Source organism: Cetorhinus maximus, chromosome 19, assembly GCF_964194155.1.
Source record: "Cetorhinus maximus chromosome 19, sCetMax3.hap1.1, whole genome shotgun sequence".
NCBI lineage: Eukaryota > Metazoa > Chordata > Chondrichthyes > Lamniformes > Cetorhinidae > Cetorhinus > Cetorhinus maximus.
In genome coordinates this window covers 83,055,961-83,077,738 of record NC_135897.1, presented here as the reverse complement: position 1 = coordinate 83,077,738, position 21,778 = coordinate 83,055,961, and the positions used below count along the sequence as shown (strand labels likewise).

The window sequence follows — 21,778 nt, the reverse complement described above, 5'->3', positions numbered from 1 at the left end:
GAAGTGTGACCGCTTGAGCCACAGCTAACACTTGAGCAGAATGAACATCAAGTTTTTAAAAATCATATTAGATCTATATATTTCTATTTCTGCTACACTGCTGTTTTCACACAGAAGGAACATCTCATATTACTCCATGGGCGACTGGTCAGGGTGAGAAACATAGCTTTGTATGAGCTGGACTGTACGTAGTAAGGGAAGCAATTAAGGGGAGCTTTTGAGAAATCAAAGCATAATGATAGTTTTAGTTGGTGGTGAAATAGGGACATAACCAATGTTGAGAGGTGGAAGTAAATGATCTACTCAATTGATTGGACATGAGGCTAAGTTCAACTCAGGGCAAAAGGCATTAAAGTTATGCAATGTCTGGTACAGTCTGATGGACAGATTTAACAGAGCCTTAAACCTTCAGTGGGGAGCAAATAACCACACAAACCGTCCTCACCCTCTTTTCCCACTCCCCTTCCCCATAAGATGATAAAAACTGAGATTCTAATCAATGTGCAGAGAAGACCATATATCAGTTATAGCTCAATGCTACCAACCGTGCCTCCTGAATTCAAAGGCTGTGGGCTCAAGACCACGCCTAAGACTCGAGCACAAAATCTAGACTGATACTCCAGTGCAGTTATGAAGGAGTGAAAACTGTTGGGGCTACTGTCTTTCGGATGAAACATTAAAGCAAGGCCCCATCCGCCCTCTTAAGAGGTGGAGGTCAAAGATCCCAAGGCACTATTTTGAAGAGCAGCAGGGGACATCTACAATTTTATCCCTTAACAGCAGGGAAGCACTAGCTGGCCAACAATGATTCCTCAACCAACAACAGTTTTAAAAATATCTGGTCATTATCTTTTGGTTGGTTGTGGGAGTTGGCGATATGCAAATTTGCTGCTGCATTTCCTACGTTATAATCAGTACCAATCTTCAAAAGTATGTCATTGGCTGTAAAATACTTTGGAGCATCCAAAGGATGTGAAAGGCACTATATAAATCTAAGTCTTTATGCTAAACAGGATTTTAAGGAAATGGGAAGTGAATGGTTAGTACTATCTGGCCAAATAAATCTAAATATTGTAACAACTTCTCAATTGCCATAATTTATGCTATTTAAAGTAAGTCAAATATAGGCTGGGCACAGACATTTGTGTAAAACTGGACAGTATGAAGCTAGTCAATAGTTGGGGATTACTGTCAGCTGTCTAGCGGTGTTCTCCTGTCCACGGAAATGAAGAGAGAAAAAACGCGAGCTGGTGAGTGATCACACAGAAAGCCCTGGCCAACGACTTTAAGCGAGGCATAACCACAATACTTACTGGAGCAGAGCTTCATGATATTGCAAGAGGAAGAAATTCTACACAAAATATCTGCTTCCAGGTTGCCTCTAACCAGCAATTACAAATAATGAGAACAGGAACAAGAGATGACAGTGTCACCAGCAAACAAAGGTTTAAAGCATTTAGGCTCAGGCAGCATCTTCAGGGAACACAATTTCTCTTTAAGAACTGTGTAAATATCATAAGGCAGGAAATACATTTGCATAGTTAATAAGTCATATGACTTTCTTTCGCTCACATAGATCAACTCCTGTATTAGTTCCATGAAAAGGTCAGTTCAGCCATTAGTACCATCATTTTTGCACAGGATTCCTCTAGCGAGCACTTCCAGCCAGGAAATGGCATTACACAGCTTATATCTATTTTAGCTGTGCTAAATGTTATATATACACCAATGTCTAAATATTCATTTTGGTCTGCCTGAAGAAATAGTTAAATTGACAGAGCACCAATGACTAATATAAAACTTACATTAATGCATCCCAAGATTTAATATTTTTATAGGAGGTTTTTTTTAATATATAAAAAAGTGAAATTGCATCGTGCATTGCTCCTGAAGAAGTAAATAGTGAATAAGATATGAGGCAGGTCGTGCAGACTGCTATATTCTGAATATTTTAAAAGGATCATCTCCACGGGGAAAACCTGATGGAATTGTCCACCGTTCCACAAAATAAGAGGATGTAGGAATTCCCCATATGAATTCCCAATCCTAGCTAGTCATTTGGGAAGTGTCAGGTGGAAACCAAGGGAACAAGAATCAGTGACTGAGTCACCGATATCCCTCAATTACACCTCTCAGCTACTGGCTATAGAGCAACCCTGATGGGTCAGTTGCACATTTGGGCAAGATGTGTGTGGAGATAATGGGGGAAATGAATTTGGGTTAATCCAAAATGTAATTAACTTAATTGGCTTAATTAGCTTGTCACCATCTTGGACATTAGTAAGTTTTTTTTTAAAGATGGATACTAAATATTGACACTTTTAAGAAGAATATCTAGCTGGTGCAAAGTTCTTCCAAAGCTCCATTAGAGACATCTATTGATTCATGCAAAAAATTTAAATTCAATTTCCAATTTCTTGAGTTTAATAAAGCCTAAAGTGAACATCCCTAAAAATAAGTAAAATAAATTTTAAAATGTTTGTTTTGACTACGATTACACCATTAAATGAGGTCTGGATGAAAGCCTAGTTAAAATTTTTAAAAATTAATTCAATGTCTGGCCAGAAAATTCTTTGCTAAACATAGCAAAAATTCATGATTAAATTCAAAACGTTTTTAAACAAGGAAAAGAATTCACGGAGCAAGTAAATAAGACTCAGGGTTTTACATCATTTAAGTTGCAACAACTAACCCATTAAATGGTAAACTAAATCTAAGCCCTCAAATTATGGAGCCAAAATCATAAGCTCCAAATCAGCTATGCTTATTGAATATATATATAAAGAACAGATATATATATATATATAAAGTTAGTCAATTATATGTGGAATAATAGGTTTTTAGAAGTAACTATAATTTAACCAGGGATGCATCGACATCATATTCACATTAATAAATCATCTGAACCCCTTGATTGGGTTATTACCTGGTCATGATATCCAGGTTTCCATTGTTTTATGGATACACCTAGGTAAGTAATCTAATCAAAAAGTGCAGACCTTTATTGGAATAATAATAAATGGGTACGCGAGGATGATTAAAACTGCATAATCTAATCAAGTGGTTCAAATCACATCAACAAACAAAGGGGCAAAGACTGATCTATTTACAACTGTTGTCTGAATACTAAGATTAGACTGGAGTCTTATTTACACCAATATCAGATTTTCTGTCTGAGAGCACCAAGAGACATGAAATAAGTAATCACTGTTCTTTTCGATGAGACAATGAGGCTCCAAACATGTCTTCTCAGGTGGACTTGGAACACCTTATGTCACTTTTTAATGAATAGCTGATGATTTCACCTGATGTCTCAGTTATTCTTTAATCAACACCAATAATAACAGGTGACATGGTTATTGCTATTTGTGGGAGGAACCTTAAATTTTCTGCCACAACTACACTTCATAAGTAATTCATTGGCTGTAATGCACTTAGGATATCCAAGGCTGTGAAAGGCACTACATAAATGCAAGCCTTTTTTGTTCCATTCTAGAAGCCAAGATCACTCTAGGTCAGAACCATGGAATTGAAGCCTCTACTTATTGATGGCTGTGAAGAACCCTAAGCATAATGGCTGGGATTGTGCAGTTAAAATTACATCAAAACTTTCAGTGTTCACTGTCATTACAATTGTGAAACTTACAGCAACTTCTAGCTTCCGCAGGTGTGAAGTGAAATCCAGAAGTTGCCATCACTGATTCCTTGCTTCTCCACAGGCCACTCTCAATCAATTGGCCTGATGGCACTCACTAATGAGACTCGCACACATGAAAGTCAGTCATCTGGGCCATATCAAACAATGAACCCTGGCCATTGAATTGGCTTGCAGGAACCAATACTTTCTCAGGGGAGGGAATGAGACATTTGGCTCAGAAGCAAGGAAAGTTAAGATAAAATTCAGTCAAACACTGAATGCATAACAAAGTAAATTACTACATTTGACAAGCTTTATTATTTTGAAGTGATCATATTCCCAGAACAGTTCAAATTAGTAGAGAGATAAAACTTAGCTGAGTGAGAGCCACCTGGTGGAAAAAAATCATACACTGCTTTAGCTTTGCACTATTTGCTGTATTATGAAGTTGGGTGGGACTAATTGGATAGCTCTACCAAAGGGCACAGACACTAAGGGCTGAATAGCCTCTGTCCTTGCGCTGTTGAAGATCCCGTTGATGGAAATTTTTAGAAATCACTCGGATTCACGTGAATATCCACTTTTATGTTATTGGTCTTGCTGTGGGAACTCATCAAGCCTCCTTGGGCAGCACCTTCCAAATCCATGACCACTACCATCTAAAACGAAAAGGGCAGCAGGCGCATGGGAACACCACCACCTGCAAACTCCCTTCCAAGCCACTCACTATCCTGACTTGGAAATATATTGCTGTTCCTTCACTGTCGCTGGGTCAAAATTCTGGAACTCCCTCCCTAACAGCACTGTGGGTGTACCTACAGCATATGGACTGCAGCAGTTCAAGAAGGTAGCTCACTATATCTTCTCAAGGGCAATTAGGGATGGGCAATAAATGCTGGCCTAGCCAGTGATGCTCACATCCCACGAATGAATAAAAACCTATTAAAAAAACCCTTGAAAAAAGTTACGCTTTGTTGACTGAAGTGTAACTGAGTTTTTAGTGGTGTACCAAGTTCATCATTCCTCCTGAGCAACCTCTCTGGCCTTGAAAAGCCAACGTTATATTCATGAAATCTCAATCTTTTCCATGATGATAAAAAATCCATAGTTTTTTAAATTGTTTAAAAAGATTGCTGGGATGTTTCAGGTTCTACCTTAATACCACGTGTACATCCCAATCTTTATTTCACTGCCTGTAAAATGGTTAAATAAATATTGGTTTTTACTTCTTGGTTTGGTGTCTGTGAATGGTTTACTGTCTGTAAAAATGCTTAATTGCGATTGGTTGCTTAGCCTGCTTGACAATATCGTTTTTCCTGGATGTCAGAGCGCTCCTCGAGTTGACATCAGAATTAAAGAAACACCAGGAAAGGTAAAATCCATGCCCCAAAGATCTAGCAATCTCCATGGGCAGCTTTAAGTTCAACGGCAAATGCTGTTGCTTCACCGCTGACCACAAAATCCAGGTAAACACTTGCACATTATTCATTCATCTCCTAGAGGGAACATGTCCACAGCACAAACATCACACGAGTTAATATTATTCTTTCAGTTCCATTCAAATAGGTCCTGAGAATAGGTGATCTTAAAAATTAAACCACTTATATACTATATAGGTGGTGCATTAAGTGGAAGGTTGGGAATTATTTCACATTCACGGTTTAACAGCGGTGCTATATGTTGTATGGAAGAATCATTATAACTGACGGTGTGTTTAATGTTATTACTGATTGTGCAAAGGAATATTCAAATTCACCATTTTTCAAGTTCCCAATTTTATCTTGACATAACATATTTTTCTTTTAAAACTGCAAACACATGTACAAATAGGGAGTTTGAAACCTGCTCAGAATAGGCAGACATGTGCTACGTTAATAGCTTTACCACCAATGTAGGCTCAATGGAATTAATTATTCCCTTGTTATAGGTGAGGATATCAATAGGCAGCAATCCCAAGCAGGTACAAGTAAATTATTCATTATGGTAACACATTCAAAGCACAGCTCAAGCTCTGCAACATCTTAATCTTATGGCATTTTCACAATGCAATAATTAACCATTTAAGTATAAATTAGTACATACCATAAAAACAGCAATCAGGATTAAACAGATTCCCACTATGATGAGGAATGGAATTAGATAATACTCCAATGGAAGGCTAAAATCGGGTAGTATCACTATATGGCCACTGTGGAGAAACACAATAACAAAGAATGTTTGCAGATAGTTACGATACCGTAACTGATGGTGGCCATCAAAGCATAATTCCAGAAATGCTGCTAGAATACACATAACAACAATGATCATCATATTGGTTTGTTGATTACATTATTACATTAGTAGTGATGTAGGCAGCACAGGTTGACATGTAACAGCTGCGCAAAAAAAGGAAGCCCAGATTGTATAAACTGATGTTTATGAACTGAGGCCATTGTGACCATTTGCCCTGATGCAACAAGGTAGTGCACATGTAGCAGTACCATGTCTGATGTCATGGTGACTACACTGGAGTTAGACTGTGATGTAATTGTGACAGCCTAGCACCTAAAACTGCAAGCATAATTGTGATAGACCTTTCAAATTTGGGGGTTTTATTGTAGTTTGGTTTGAAAGCAATCATAGCTTCACAAACTTTAAAGTTACTGTCTCAATAGATTTCAGATCAGAATTAAAATTTAACTTTCTCTTTCAAAAGAAGAAAAAGTACCATAAAAAGGGTAATAGTGTCTTGAGCAATAGGGAAGATAGAAACCAGAGAAATACATATTAAATGAACGAGGTTTACAACAAGTAAGAAAGAATAGCAAACCTGAGTAAATGAGTAATCAGCTGGTTTCAGCCCTAGTTTAGTGGTGTTGGCTAACAGATCATTTTAACAGGGATGTCCAGTTGCTGAACCAGCGATTTCGGAATTCTCCACTTCCTGATGAATTCTGCTCAAGCTGTAGCAAATCGAAATTTTGGCATTTGGGTTGATGATTGGTCAGGAGCACCTTTTAGAATAACTAACAAATTCATCGATTTTGCTGGCAAAATCCATTTCAGCTTTTGCCACGGTGCTGTTTAATGCCAGGCCATCCTGATTAAAATGGAATGGTTGAGGGTCATACAATAATGCCATGAGAGTGGCCAACTAGGAATCTGCTCTACCGTTCTATCTTGCTGTACTACAATAAGAAAACCACAGTCGTGCAAAAAAAAAAGTGATACTTTTAACCTTTTAATTGTTCCAACATTTGCTCATATTTGATTGCAATGGCTTATGCATTTATTCAATTCGCAAGCTCTTTAATGTTAGCTACTTTGGGCTACCCAACCGTACTTTAATGTCTACCAGGATGGTGCCAAATTCAGTTCAATCGAAGTTGGCTCAAAGTTTCATTTTTACTTTAAAGCTAACTCTGTATTAGGGTTAGGTTTCAAAAAAAAAGCTTCTACAATCATTTGGCCCTTTAATGCAAAAGCAGTCAGCTATCAATCAACGGAAGTTTATGTACCAGCTCACCGTTTTCTCCTTCTTGAAACAAAAACAAAAAGAAAGCAAGCCAGGAAATGGTTTAGTAATGCATATTTCAACAATGTGTTATTATTACATGGCTCATATGAAAATCAGTGTGCGCAGGATCTTGCCAAAATAGAATGCATTGTATTTAACAGGGCTGTGGCTTTCTAAGCCCAGATAACTTCACTTCTGTTCCTCCAACAAGAGCAAAAGAAAAAAAAAGGTTTCTTAAATCTGGTTAGGAATCTCAGGTGTTGTACTGCATCATGAGTTTTTGTTTTTCCTCCCTTTGAATTTCATGGTAGCTGACATCAATGAACTATATAAATATAAATATTTATTATACACATATAAACAGATTTCTGCAGTAAGTAGTTATTTCTGAAGCATTCATATTAGCTTACCATGCTGTACAAATGTCATCTTAATTTCATTTTATTGTTATAGCTTATTAATAAAAGTGACATTATGGTCCCATCTGCTTAATTATATAACGTTTAATTGCTGTGATTTAAAATCATGATGGGTTTAAATAGAACAAATAAAAAGCTGTTTCCAAAGGCTGAGGGGCTAATAACTAGAGGGCATGGGTATAAGGTAATTGGCAAAAGAAATGGAGGTGACACAAGGAAAAATATTTTTACACAAGTGATTAGGATTTGTAATGCACCCCTAAATAGGGTGGTGGAGATAGATTCAATATTAGCTTCCAAAAGGAAATTGGATAAACACTTGAAGGGGAAAATATTACAGGGGTAAGGGAAAGAGCAGGAGAGTGGGGTTAACTGGATTGCTCATGGACCTGAGGGTAGAGTTGATGGCCCAAATGGTCCCACTCTGTGTTGTATAATTCTCAGATTCTGTTTCCGGCTAGAGCACTTGGAGGGACCATACAACATGGCTTCAACATCTTTTCAATTAAGGAAAGTGGCAATGGGAAAGGGGTAATTTGACAGTATTCCAATTCCCGATTTTCACAGCAACATCTGCTGGAAATTGGTAGGTATGGATCCAGTGAGGATGTGTCCTGGCTATCATCGGTGCCTTGCCACAGTCAGTCAGTCTGCAGCCTCTTGTGGCCATAGAATCCTCCTCCAATAAAGAGTGGGAAGGAGAAAGTGGGGAACACAATAAAACAAACACCATTTGAAAGAAAAACTTAAACTGGATTGAAATTATAACTCTTTTGTACTGTAACTGTCCTTTCTGAATTTGTAGCTAAATCCAGGCACAGATTTTCAAAGATGGAACTACACTTTGAATTTCCTTTGTCTATGGGCCAATGGATGGGGTGAACATATAATCCTGGCTAAGGAGCAGAAGGTGCAGATAGCAATTTCCAATTGATGTCATTCCATATGAAAACTCCAACAGGCTTATTTCTGGTCAGAGCTAGTACTCAACTGACAGTGACCAGAGGTGTTTCCTTTCCTTTCACCCAGGTGATAGAAATAATTAATATTGATCTCCAGTCTGTTGAGAAAGAGTTTGGGTTTGCCTCATAGACACTCTTCTATTGTGAAAGGTCTCCTTTCTGTTGAGCTTTGATAAGCTGGCTGCAGAGATTTATTTGCTATCATCTTTCACTCTCTCTGTTCTTCACCTCCACTCACTGCGACACCGTCCCCCATGCTCCTGCCTCCCATGAACTAGCTACTTCCTGGTCATCTAAAAAAAAAAATTTCTATACATTAAAAATAGGTTTGAGATACACATAAGCTCCTTTCAAACTTACCTTCTGATAGCAAGAAACATCACTGATTTCAGTTCACTTCACACATGATCACAGATGCTAATGTGTTAAACCTGCCGCATTAGTTTCAAGACCGTTCAAGAGTAAAAATGAATTTAAACTAAAAAAAAATTAAACCAAATAAAATAGCAGCCAAGGATTGGCTGTCTACACACAATAAATCATATGGCCAACATAACTCACTTCATTTGCACTCGTTAAGTGGACGTGCAACCAATTTATTTTCTGCAAAGTTCCAGGCTCTGACTTGTATTTACTATAGATGCAAACGTTCATATGCGTCAATTCTTTAGCTGAATAACATTTCATCCTTCAACTTGATTATCTTTTCAGGGTTTGCCACCTCATCGGACAAAGACTGCTGAAAGTGCCATGGATTTCTCTAATCAGATGGGCTTTGTAAAGTAATAATATGTTGCCAAATGAAAACAAAAGTACCGCAGTATTCAGTGTTTTGATGTATTATTTTCAAATAATCTGAAGAGATAAAATAAATTTAATGTTTACAATTTTAGGGTTGAAATGTGGAATTCATCCTGATCACCGAATCCTGGAGCCCTTTCGGCCTGTATTGCCTATGCCAAGTTTATGAACGAGAAATCCAACTTAGTCCCACTCCTACACTTCTTTCCCATAAACCTGCAAATCAATTCTCTTCAAGTACATGTCCAATTGAAAGTTTCCATGAAATATGATACCACCTCCCTTGCGGATAGTGCTTTCCAGATCTTAATGATCGTGTGTGTGAAGAAATTGCAATCCAGTTCCCCTCCTGTTCTTTTTTCAATTATTTTAAATCTATGAACTTTAGCTACCAAACTTCATGCTAGAAAAAAACAATTCCTCCCTACTTGCCTCAAAATGTCTCAATTTTGAATACCCTTAGCCTCCCTTTACTCTTTTTTCTTTATTCGTTCATGGGATGTGGACATCACTGGCAAGGCCAGTATTTATTGCCTAAAGATAGTAACTGTAGAGAAAGCAAAGGAAGCATTGTAATTAAAACTAAAGGCTCTATTTTAAAGATTCAAGTCTCATAGCCCCCACCCCTACATCTCTATAATAAAGAAAGGCTTAACCGATTTGACTCAACGCAGGACACAAAAGCTGAAAGAAGTGTGGGGGAAAAAGTTGTCTGTAATTAGATGATACCAAGTTGGAGGTTAAAAGTAGTTTTGAGGTCCTCTGAAAGAGCGAGATAGCACAGGAGACAAAACAATGCTTCTTTATCCCTAAATGATGCAGAGAGGAGGAAACTTAAGAGAAAAAAATGTTATTACAGTGGAGGGGGATAAAACATAACTTTTCAAAAAAAGGTATAAAATTAGCTACTTGGAATGAGAAAACTTTTCTAATCAGCTTCGTTTGAAGTCTTAATTTAAAAAAAAAAATCACAGACCAAATTATGGTGAAAGGACTGAGCAAAAATTAATATATGTACTACTTACCCTCTTAAATAGCTAAATTCTTCCATAAGGTATTTAGCTGATGCTTCCCCAATAAACACAGATGGAATGGTGATTTGTTTAAAAATATCAACTGTAAAACAGAATGACATTGTGTGAAATTCAGCATTACATGCAAATTTACTGATGCATAAATTAGATTAATTCAAGCAGTTTTGAACCTTTAAAAGGTCGCTTCAGGACTCCTTCCCATCAACTCTCACTGTGAGACAGCACAGCTCAGGCATATTGAGACATGACAAACACTTTCTCAAATAGGGCAGAAATACCTCCCAGTGGAGTTAAAATTTCATAACACATCCTAGAAACCCACCACACTAAAATTTTCACAAATCAACTCATTTTGATCGGAAAATCTAAGCATACAAATGAACTTTGGTAAAGCAACTGCACCTAATAAAAGTAAAAACCATGGTGGATCATGAATTTCCTCCATTCTCCTTGAAACATAGCTCATTTTTGTTTGATTTTAGTCCAAGATATAGATGAGTTCAAAAGTATCAGTTGTTTAATAAGACATTGCCTCCTCCCAAGAATGCTATGCGTAAAGGTCTAGATTTATTTTTTTTTCAAAACGTTGCATCTGGTAGTGCTGTAGATACTATATGCTAGCATTTTAATTATATTAAAAAGCAAACTGTGTGTTGATCACCACACTTTTGTGCCAGGAGTATTACACTGATACCTCAATGTAATTCAGTTATTGAACTGTTTTATAGTATACATATCCTCAGTGTCACAAGATGGTTACAGATTTCAATGGTCTATCCATTTTGAATTCTTGGCTTATGATTGGGGTGAACATAAAATAATTTCATGTCACTTTTGCCAAAAGGCAATAAATCCTCCCTCATCATGACCAACATTTATCACGCAATCAAAATTAGCTGAGCATTCAACTAACTCATTGCTGTTTGGAGAAGTTCACTGTGCATAGGTTATCCTGCAGGTGAATGCAGCAGCTAATGACTATACTTCCAAAGTTGGTTGTTAAGTGATCCGATATACCCCAAGGACAACATGCAAGATGTTAAGTAAATTAAATTTATTTCTTTGAGCTGTTGCCTTGGTGGTGGGTTATCTGGTATACGCGTTTTAAAATATTGTAGAAAATTATGAGGCATAACAAAATTTATGATATTAATCATGTCAGGTCATGTAATTCAAGGAAATGCTTCTAAAATAAAATGATGGAAAATTATAAACACCATAAATATTTTATAAAAGATACATGCTGCTGACAGAGATTAAGTTGGAAAGTTTAGTTCAATTTACATTGATTTGCTAACAACTGTTTTTTAAGTGGAACAGTGTCACCTGGTGACTTCTAATGGTTCAGTTATTGCCAGGTAAGTTTCAGAGTTCATGTTAGTAATGTTGTGACTGCTGCAGAGATAGGTGCCCTTTAGGAGGTCTGAGGTGGCAGGCCATGCAGATACTTTGAAACTTACAAAAATGCTGCATAAGAGATCCAAGTAACAGAGTCCATTGATGTTTGGCGGGATTGGAGATTGAAAGTTGATGTGGAGGAGTAGGATTTGCCCTGGGGAGTAAGCCACTCAAAGGGATAGAATAGTAAAGGAAGGCTGCAAGGACAAAGCCCTCAGCTTAAAAAAAATCTAATTCACAATAGCTACCGATGTCACAGCCCCTTAACCACTGTTAGTGGCTAATGAAGTTACTACTTCAATAAGATATTTCACACAATCATGTTATCAATAGAATGTGTGAAGGAAGGGCTGTGAAATACTTATTTATATTTCACAGGTGAGAATGATCTCATTACCCAAGACCGCATATATAAAAACTGTAATTCTGCAATCCCAGGCTGAGTTGGAGAATTGGTGCTGCATGCCACCTTACTTCCAACCTGCACTCCCAGAGAGTTCAGGATCATAGAATTACTCCTACCAGCGCCTCCGCTATATACTTTAATTTATTTTTTAAAACAAAAAAGTTCCCTGTTAAATTATTTCAGTGAGCAAAACCATTTCTTCCTTATTAAACACTTCATGTAATGACTTCTTTCCTTCTCAAAGCAATTATAATTCCTTTTAAAAGCATGTTGTCAGTAATCTAAGAATGTTGGTCTACTCCAGTGGTCATAGAATCATCAGTCATCATTAGAACATGAAAATACACTTCTGCTAAGATTTAAAGGTATAGGTTCATTATTTAAAGCTGGCAAGAAGTGTGAGGCAGTGATAACACCAAATGATTTAAATTACATCATAAATCACAGTTGTTTAAACTTAAGTGCATTAAACATCAAGATATCTGCAGCCAAGTATTTTATTTCCTTAAAAAAAAATCAGTTTTGAAGTACCCAAATTGCACCAACAATTGCCTGATCTGATAGAAGTATAAAGGTCAATAAAGTTCCAGATTTAAATTTCTGGTCTGTATCTAACCACAGTTGAAGCTGTTGCATGCAAAATACAACTGGCCACAGTGCCTCCAGGTTAGGGATGGGGAAGTGTGTTACAGATAGGATGGGGTTTAATTTAAACTACCCTAATTTCACCTCTCACCACCCGTCCGTAAACAGACAGGTGTTTTTGATTTCCCCCTTTATAAGCAGTGGCGTATTTCTCAACCCCTCAGTTTTGGCAAGATCCAATTCTCTATTAATAGCCCCACAGCCAACTGTGGGTTCAGCTGTTCAGACCGAGGGACTGTGGTTAGGCTAGGAGTCAGGAGATTGGAGTGTTTTAAAGGGTCTCTTTCAGAGATTCCAGTTCAGGGGTCGGCTTGGGTGCAAGCACAACTGGAGAGTTCCAGCTTCTGGTGTTAGCTGCTTTGGGTTTGCGTGGCAATAGGCAGGCAGTTGACTCCTGAACTTGGGACAACCTTTCTGGGCCTGGATGATAAGAAGATGGCCTTCTGGTATGGGCCTCTCCCGCATTCATACTGGATTAAGGCTACAGGGCTGTAGTCTGATAGGTTGTTAAGGATCATTTTAACTGTAGGGGAGAAACTGGTCCAGTCATCTTGTGATTCTGCATTAAGGTGGGTAAGCGTAGGGTCCAACCTGGTTGGGGTCTGTCTGCTGGTCAGTTGTGTGGTAGGCATCGTGTCTTTTGGGACACTACTGAGCTCTGGTGGATGGTCAGCTCTTACTATACCTCCTGGTGGCTTTTCAACTAAGTGAAGTATCACCCTCACTCTGTCTGGGCCAATTTGGGAACTTTTCGGGTCCACATTTAAATTTGCCATAAAGCTACCAGCCAGGCTAATCAATGGCTTCCTGGCTGGGGCTTTTGACTTTGGTGGGGGCATGCTCCTAACTTGTTCCATGTCCCCTTGAACACTTCTGCCCTCAAGTGGAGATGCTGTTCCAGCTACAATCCCTGTGGCTTTTCGGCTGGGGGGAGACATCTCACTGTATCTGTTTATCGGTTTGGGAACTCCCTTGGTCCCTATTTAATATTGGAAAGAAGCTTTTTGCTAGCCATACTTCATGCAAGTCCTTACCCTTTTCCTTTCCAAGCTTAATACCCTGCCTTTCCGCAGGCTCTTAGGCTAGGTGGGGCGGTGTGTGTTAGTTTTAAGTTTCCTTCCAACATTAAGGATCCAGTGGTCCCTGTGTCCCGGAGCAGTACCACAGACTTGCTCACATTTTGGTACAGGTAGGGGTACACTGTTCCTGAAAGGACAAAACTCCTGAAGGTCTCTGGGAGTTTGTCTGGCTCAGACACACAGTGCCATGCCCTCCAAAGGGTAAGTCTTTGTAGTGAGAACCCTTGTCTGCTCTGCTGCACCACCCATTGGGGAGTCCTTTGGGGGACTACGAGGCCAATGGGCTTGCCGCGCAATCCCCAATACTCAGGTCTGGAATGGCCTATTTTATTGCAATAACAACACACCAGTCTCTGGGAGTTCTCCTTTTGGGGGCTTCTCCCAACACCTTTTGTGTTTTCTTTTCTGGGTGGGTTGCGGGGGGGGCCTTTGCGATCTAGATCACCCTGTTCATCTTTCCAATGCTCAAGGGAATGGTTTGGAAAGAGTCTGCCTGAGTTTCCAAGCCTATGGGTGAGATCATAGTTGTCTGCTGTGAGAATTCTCTGCTCCTCTAAGTGCATCCATTGGTCGGAGGGTAAGCAATTTTTAAATTCCTCTAGCAATACCAAATCATGCAATCCTCATAGGTACGTAGGATTTTTAGGGATCTTATCCATCGGTCGAATGCAATTTGTTTCAGCTGTTCAAACCTGATGTAGGTTTGGGTTGGCTTCTTGTGAGCATTCCTGAATTGTTGGTGATATGCCTCCAGGACTAACTCTCAGGCACTTAAGATGGCAGCCTTGGTTTGCTTATAACTGATGCTGCCTCCTGACATGGCCCTGGAGTAGACCTCCTGACCAGTATCCTTGAATTAAAAATGTCCAGATATCTGAGGGCCATTTTAGCTGTCCTGCTATTTTCTCAGAAGTAGCAAAATACGACTCCACACCACTCTCTTCAAATTTGGGAATGAATTTAGCATACTTGAGTGTCTCAGAGAGTGATTCCAGATTAGGGAGACAGCGGGTGCTACTAGGTAGAGAATTTCCCCTGCCGCTTCCAATTATCTGGTCTCTCTCTCTCTCCCTTTGAGCTGTAAACTCCATTTCCAATTTTCAGAACTGGAATTTTCTTTCCCATTCCTGTTCTCTGGCTTTTTCTTTCTCCCTCTCCTGAAATTCTAGCTGCAATTTGAGCTTTTCCAGCTCAAAATTGCCTCGGGGGAAGGTATTTGGAGTCATGATTGAGCTCTACATCTAACTGCTCTACCTGTAATGAGATCTCCAAATGTTAAACCAATAACTGGATCAGTTCACTTATTTTCATTTTGCTGGGCAATTTTAGCTGTACCTCCCCTAGCTACAGCTTTAAATTCTTCTGTGCTAAGTGCCGCCAGTGTTTCACCGTTTAAATTCCCTTGCTGCATAAACATCTGGGCATCAAAAGTTGCCATTTTCGTGGTGTAAGGGGAAAAAGGAATTTACGGTAAGTTACTTGTGTTTTAAAATTTGTTTCCCCTTTTTGGCTTCCAATTGTCTCTTTTATCGCAGATTTTGACTCATGTCTCAACTTGGACTCTGGTCAAATTCAAATTGGTTTTCCCAAACTTGAGCTCCCAATTTCTGTTACAGACAGCCCTGATTGCTCCTCTCACCACCCATTCGTAAACAGAAAGGTGTTTTTGATTTCCCGCTTTATAAACCCTAAGTTTTGGTGTGATCCAATTCTCTATTAATAACCCCACAGCAAACTTGAGATAGGATGAACTAAAAGGGTTAGTTTATTTGTACACAGTCAAACGTGAGAGCAGGATAGCAACGTGGCCTCCTTTTCATTCATACAATAAAGGTGCGATAGAGGAAAGAAAGAGGTACAGGGCAAAGACCACAGACGAAGTAAGAATTATTGATTTATGGTGAACCCAAAATCCAAAATCGAAGTCCAATGGTGTATTCTTTCACAAAGTCAGCAGGTTGAAGACTGATGTTGGATAATTCACTTGGCCTATCCCATCATGGAAGTCATCTCTACGAGAACATAGAGATGAATTAGTCTTGTAGAAGCAGTATAGGTGGGGAACCAGGTATTCAAACCTGGATAGAGCCCTTTTGCTGCTGCTGCTTGCTCGATGGCAGTCTGAACTTTGCAGCCCCACAAAGGAATATTACCTGTTCCATGTGACTGCAATCTCTTCACTTTGGCTTGGACAAAGGTCGTATATTCCTTAGTTTGGATTCTTGAGATGGTTAATATTTCAATCATTTATGATTTTATAAGAGGTTTCAGGGTCCTTTGTTCTATCAGACTGGTCATCCCCGTTGGCCCAGCCTGGCCTTAGGAATGTAACTGGCCTTTGTACAATTCCCTTGGATTTAATCTCTGCAGTCACAGAGGTCAATAGCATCTCTTCAGAAATAATGAGGTGACAGCTGTTCTGAATGTTGGAACATTCCTTTTGTTTGAGTCATAGCTTCAGTCATTTTAAAGCCTTTGTCTAGTTTTTTTTAAAATTCATAAATTAGCCATATTATATATATACATATTTTATATTAAAAAAGTCTTAGTCTCCTGACAAGAGTAAAAAAGTCAGCCACCACTCCTTACTGATATCTAGTAACCCTGTACCAAAAAGTACACGTAAATAGTTACTGAAGGTTGATAAGGGCTCAGCTATTGATGTTAAGTGGGATTGCCTATCCTGCCAAACCTCACCATCTGGGTTCACACCAAAATCATTTTGAGAAAAACGTCAACGGTCAACAATTGGAATTATAGCCGTTTGGTACAAAACTTGAGTATTGCTGAAAAACAAGCCTAACCTTTGTCGAAGCTTTTCGTCTTGCACTCATCAGGACAGTTTGCAAGAATACCAAATGTAAAGGGAACAACAATTTATACTATGTGAGAAGACAGTGGTGATTGGCATGGAGAATGCAGCAGTTGATGGTATCTGACAGTTAACTGCCAAGCATTGTTTGAAATTTAAGCCAGGCAGCTTGACCCTGATTGATCAAGGCATTGCCCTGAGGAATGAACCAGTGAATGGCTGTCATTTATTTTGTTTAGCTGAAACAAACGTAATGTGTGTACAAGTTCTGTCTGCAAAGAACAGGGCTCTGTGCACTCATATACGTAGCTTCCAGTAGATGCAAATGTGCCACACTGCGAGCCCGGCTGAATCTTATATTGGTTGTCAGCGTAATTCTTAGCACATTTTTCAGCAAATGTTGTCCAATCGTGGAATCACATCTAATGTTGGACACTGTTTTGAGTTTTGCAAACACGGGCTGGTCGGGGACAGTCTGTACCTTTCCCATTGCGAACAGTGGAAGGGGCATGCTGGGAAGTCATCCCAGGGAAGGAATAGCCATCCTGAACAAGCATGACCATATCAACTAAGTTCACGCTATTCTTAATGACGGGTTTAAATTTGTATCCATTGGACCTGCCGCTTAACATGACTGGACTGCCTTACTCAAAAGTAAGCTAAAAAACACTTGCTGGATTTATGTAAGAGCGATGAGCTGCCATGTGATATAAATGACGGGGTCGATCCTCATAGCTCGCTGTGTCCATGTATGTATGGGCTGCCCAAAATACACAAAAGTGATGTCCCTTTACAACCTAGCTTATCTATGACTGATTCGGCACAATATGAATTGGCCAAATGGTTGAGCAAATTATTACAACCAGTTTTGAACAAGTTTTCCACATATACTTTGAAGGGTTTCTTCACATTTGCAAAGACCATACAGGACTTCCTGGGGCCTTCAGAACAATGATCCCAGCTCTAGGGAATGAATAGCGCCAACAGGAGCAAAGGTCAATGCTGGTACTGCAGGTGGCCTGGGGTGAAGAACAGCAACGGAGGCCCCAGGACCCAGGTAGATGCTGCTACCTTGCTGGGGACAGTCAGGCAGACAAAATTATGGGGTGAGGGGTCCGTTTGAAGGTTGAAGCCTTTCCATGGAGTCAGCCCTTGCCACAGTTGGACACAGGGTGCCTAACCAGGAGCACCCACACCCCACCCTCTTCCTCTTTGGACAGTCTGCTGACATGGCGTGGTAGAATATGGCCAAAACAGTGGGACGAGGCCAAGTGGTCATGAATTGGCCACAAGGGTTTCAACTGGCCGAGGGGCTGGACGTCTGACCTTAATTTCCCCACCCTGGATTTAATTGGAAGGGGTGGGGAGGGGAATTGGGGGGGGGCTGAGAATAGTCAGGAAGGCAACAGGTTCTCAACCTCACCCTTCCACCCGATTGAACGGCCCCTCCCACCTCGCTTCAGGGGTGGGGAGGGCATCAAACTCCCCCCTTTGATTTTATATAATGGAAGCCCAGTTAGTAAAAGCAGGTACTGACCAACTTGAATCACAGGGGCTCTTTGATAACCTCCCTATGGAGTATCAAACATACATAGTTTTTGATGTGGTACAACTTAACTGATTTTATGACCAAACAAAAAGCAAAACATTGAATAAAACTCATGAATCTTCAAGTGTCACTAGAGAATTGGAGGAGGATAATTTTTTGCATTCCATCCAACTGCCAAAAGTATCAAAATATGCACATGTGTTGAAGGCTAACAATTAAAAGAGGTTGAGAGAGAAGAGAAATAGGACTTGGCAGAAAGGGAAAAAATCCAATGGATGAACATTTCAACAAATTCCATTCCTCTGAAACTCTTCTCAATTCAGGTAAGGCATTACCTGTGTTTAGGGAGAATATAAATGGAGGTTGAAATTCTTAGATGCATTTTGAAATGCCAACCCAGCTAAGCCAAGTTTCACCTGACGAATCAATTACACCATCAGATATTTTAAAAAATATAGCTAAAAACTGCAGGACCACAAAATTGAAGATAATTCTGTAAATCACTTTTTTTTTTAAATTGACGGTTGAGTGCTACAGCAGCACCATAAATGATTTTTAGTACAACGTGGCACACATTCTTCTGTAAATAAATAGGTGAATTATCTGGACAAGTAGTCCTTTTAACTAGCATTTAGATAGCATTATTGAAACCCTATTTAAAAAAAGAGATCAAAGAATTAAAGCTGGATTCTATTGGTATTTATTTACTGTGGCCATTCCTTTTCTTGTGTCGAGGTCATTTTAGAGGAACTGGAAAATTGTGATTGGTAAAGGATCAAGTGGTATTTCGAGAGTGTCAACTGGAACTGATAGAACACAGTCCCCTGCCCGATCAATGAACTTTCAGGATAGCTTTGCTCTTCTGTTGGTTCTCCAATGTGTAAACTAGGATGACACCGCAGTCATGCTATCTGACATTGGACAAATTTATGTATCATGGTTTGTTTAGTAAGGAGATCATCATTCTTTATGAAGCTGTGCAAAAAATTTACAAGCACATAGAGTTAAGAGGTTTTTTGCCTCTCCCAGGAGACATGGTTGGTGGGGAGAGTGGGTGGGAAGTACCCTGTCATGATGCTCTAGCCATTATGCGTGGGAGACAGGCTTAACGGCCCATAAAAATCAAACAATGGTTACAGCTCAGAAGGCCACTTGGCCTTTTGAGCCCTTGGTTCTCTAAGAGCAATTTAGCTAGTTCCACTCCCTCATCCTTTTCTCTTGGCCCTGCAATTTTTTTTCTGTCATGTGTTTATCCAACTCCTTTTTGAAAGCCACAAATCTGTCTCCACCACACTCAGGCAGTGCATTTTAGATCATAATCACTCACTATGTAAATGTCATCTTTGGTTCTTTTAACAAACACTTTGCTAAAAACCTGTGTCCTCTGGTTCTCAACCCTTCAGCCAATCAAACAGTTTATCTGTCTACTCTGTTTAGACCCCTCATGATTATGAATACCTCTATCAAATCACTTTCTCTAAGGAGAAAGAACCCAAGTGTCTCCAATCTATGTAACTGAAGTCCCTCATCCCTGGAACCATTCATGTAAATCTTCTCTGCACCCTTTCTAACGCTTTCACCTGCTTTGTAAACTGCATTGCCCAGAAATGGACACAATATACCAGTTGAGACCAAATCAGTGTTTATAAAGGTTCATCATATGGAATACCACTGCAGTATGGTATGAAGCTTTCTTGGACCTATCCTGTAATTTTACACAAGACATAATGGAATTTACAAGGTAAAAAAATAATCCTTTAAGTCATATGGCAAAATAATTTATTCTATTCTCACTACCAGGTTTTGTTATATGGCTGCATTATTAAATAAGAAATATTTTACACGAAGGAAGTTAGAGGGAATTAACTGGAAAAACAAAGGGGGGGGTCTCAACAGTAAAGCTGCAATTTCCTGAAAGTATGTACATTTTAAAATCAGGATTACCTTGCGCTATAAAACATTATTCCATACTTGCAACACTCTTCCCAACACACCTCCTACCATAAACAAGGCTGGTAATATATTAGGATGCTAAATCCAAATGTGTATTTTTTTGCATGGTACATCACACTCCATAGGTTTAATGCTGGTGTTAGCTGAAATCACTTTGCTACATTTATGGTGTAAATTGGGTGTGAAGTTTGAACTCTACAAAATAAACTGAGACAAGGTCATGCATTTCACTTTGTTTTGATGTCCCATCGAGCCAGATAACAGGTTGCATTTACAATATAACTGTAACGTTGGTGCAAAGTAAAACCTCAATTCTCTTAACTTTCTAAGTTACCTGTTGGACTCTATGCCATCTAAAACTAAAACACATTCTTCAAAAAGAAATTCTTTGTCTTGCTGAGCTGGGTAATCAGAATTCAGCTATTCAAACAAGCAAGCAAACAAATAGCATCAACAACAGCATGCATTTATGTAGGGCCGTTAAAGTATTCAAACATCCCAAGGCACTTTACAGGAGTGTACTTTGACACTGAGTCACCTTTGGGCAATGGCCAAAAGCTTGGTCAACAGGTGGGTTTTTGGGGGGTGTTGTAATGGGGAAGAGAGGAGGAGGGGTTTAGAGAGGGGATTCTAGATCAAAATCAGGGATGTTTAGGAGGCCAGAATGAGAGAAGTGCAGGTATCTAACAGTTGTGGGGCTGGAGGAAAGTACAGGGATAGGGAGATTCAGGCTTTGCAAGGTTTTGAAAATAAGGATGAGAATTTTAAAAATCAAGGTGTTGATTAACTGGGAGCCAACGTTGGTCAGCAAGCAGAGGTGTGATGGGTGAACAGGACTCAGAATGAGCAAAGACACAGCCAGCAGAGTTTTGGATAAACTCACAGAGGGTCAAATTGGCAAAAGAAAAGTGTTTATGTCATTTTTGTGAGGACCCAGTGAAAACATTTGCTATTACAATGAAATGTTGAATACTCGGACAGAAATTCAATTAATTACTCTGATAATTCCAACATTCCAATTATTCTTCATTCACTCCCAGAATAACTGTACAAGTTATTAAGCACATTACAAATATTCCTTCACTTCTCCTTTCTGACATGCCCCACAAATACAAATATTTACAGCCAACTTCCGCATCATTTTTATTTTACTTCTGATAGCACCAGGAGTCTAACTTGCAGGATCTTTTTGTTCACCCTCTTAGGACAAGGGTTTCTTCATATTTCATCCGTTTCCTAAAACACTAGAAATGCTACAACACTGAAAGCGCCTCTCTAGGGGTTGCACACTTTATACAGGGAGAGTTTCAGAACAGTAATAATTGTCTATATAACTCTGAGCTCAGAGATTTTTTTCCCTGAGTCTCAAAGTATTTTTTTTATATACACTATAATGGCTTAATAGAGACATAAACAATGTTTGTCTTAACAGGGACCATGGTATAACAGACACTTTATTGTATATCTATAAAACCAAAGCACTGCTAGGCAAACATGAGGTACAAACTATAAATAAAATTAAATGAGAGAGTTGTCAGAATGTCAATGAAAGTCTTTCTTGTGCTGGTAGCAATAGGGAAATCATTA

General features: G+C 39.2%; 1 protein-coding gene across 1 annotated transcript in view; it reads right to left on the bottom strand.

The window, feature by feature from the left end:
- rnf13 (ring finger protein 13) overlaps window positions 1-21,778 on the bottom strand; it is a 253,241-nt gene that overhangs the window by 83,478 nt on the left and 147,985 nt on the right. The window contains exons 6-7 of the mRNA XM_078564260.1: window positions 10,341-10,431; window positions 5,720-5,825 (exon numbers count right to left, since the gene is read on the bottom strand). Of these exons, the coding sequence (XP_078420386.1) occupies window positions 5,720-5,825; window positions 10,341-10,431 (197 nt within the window). The remainder of the gene's footprint in view (window positions 1-5,719; window positions 5,826-10,340; window positions 10,432-21,778) is intronic.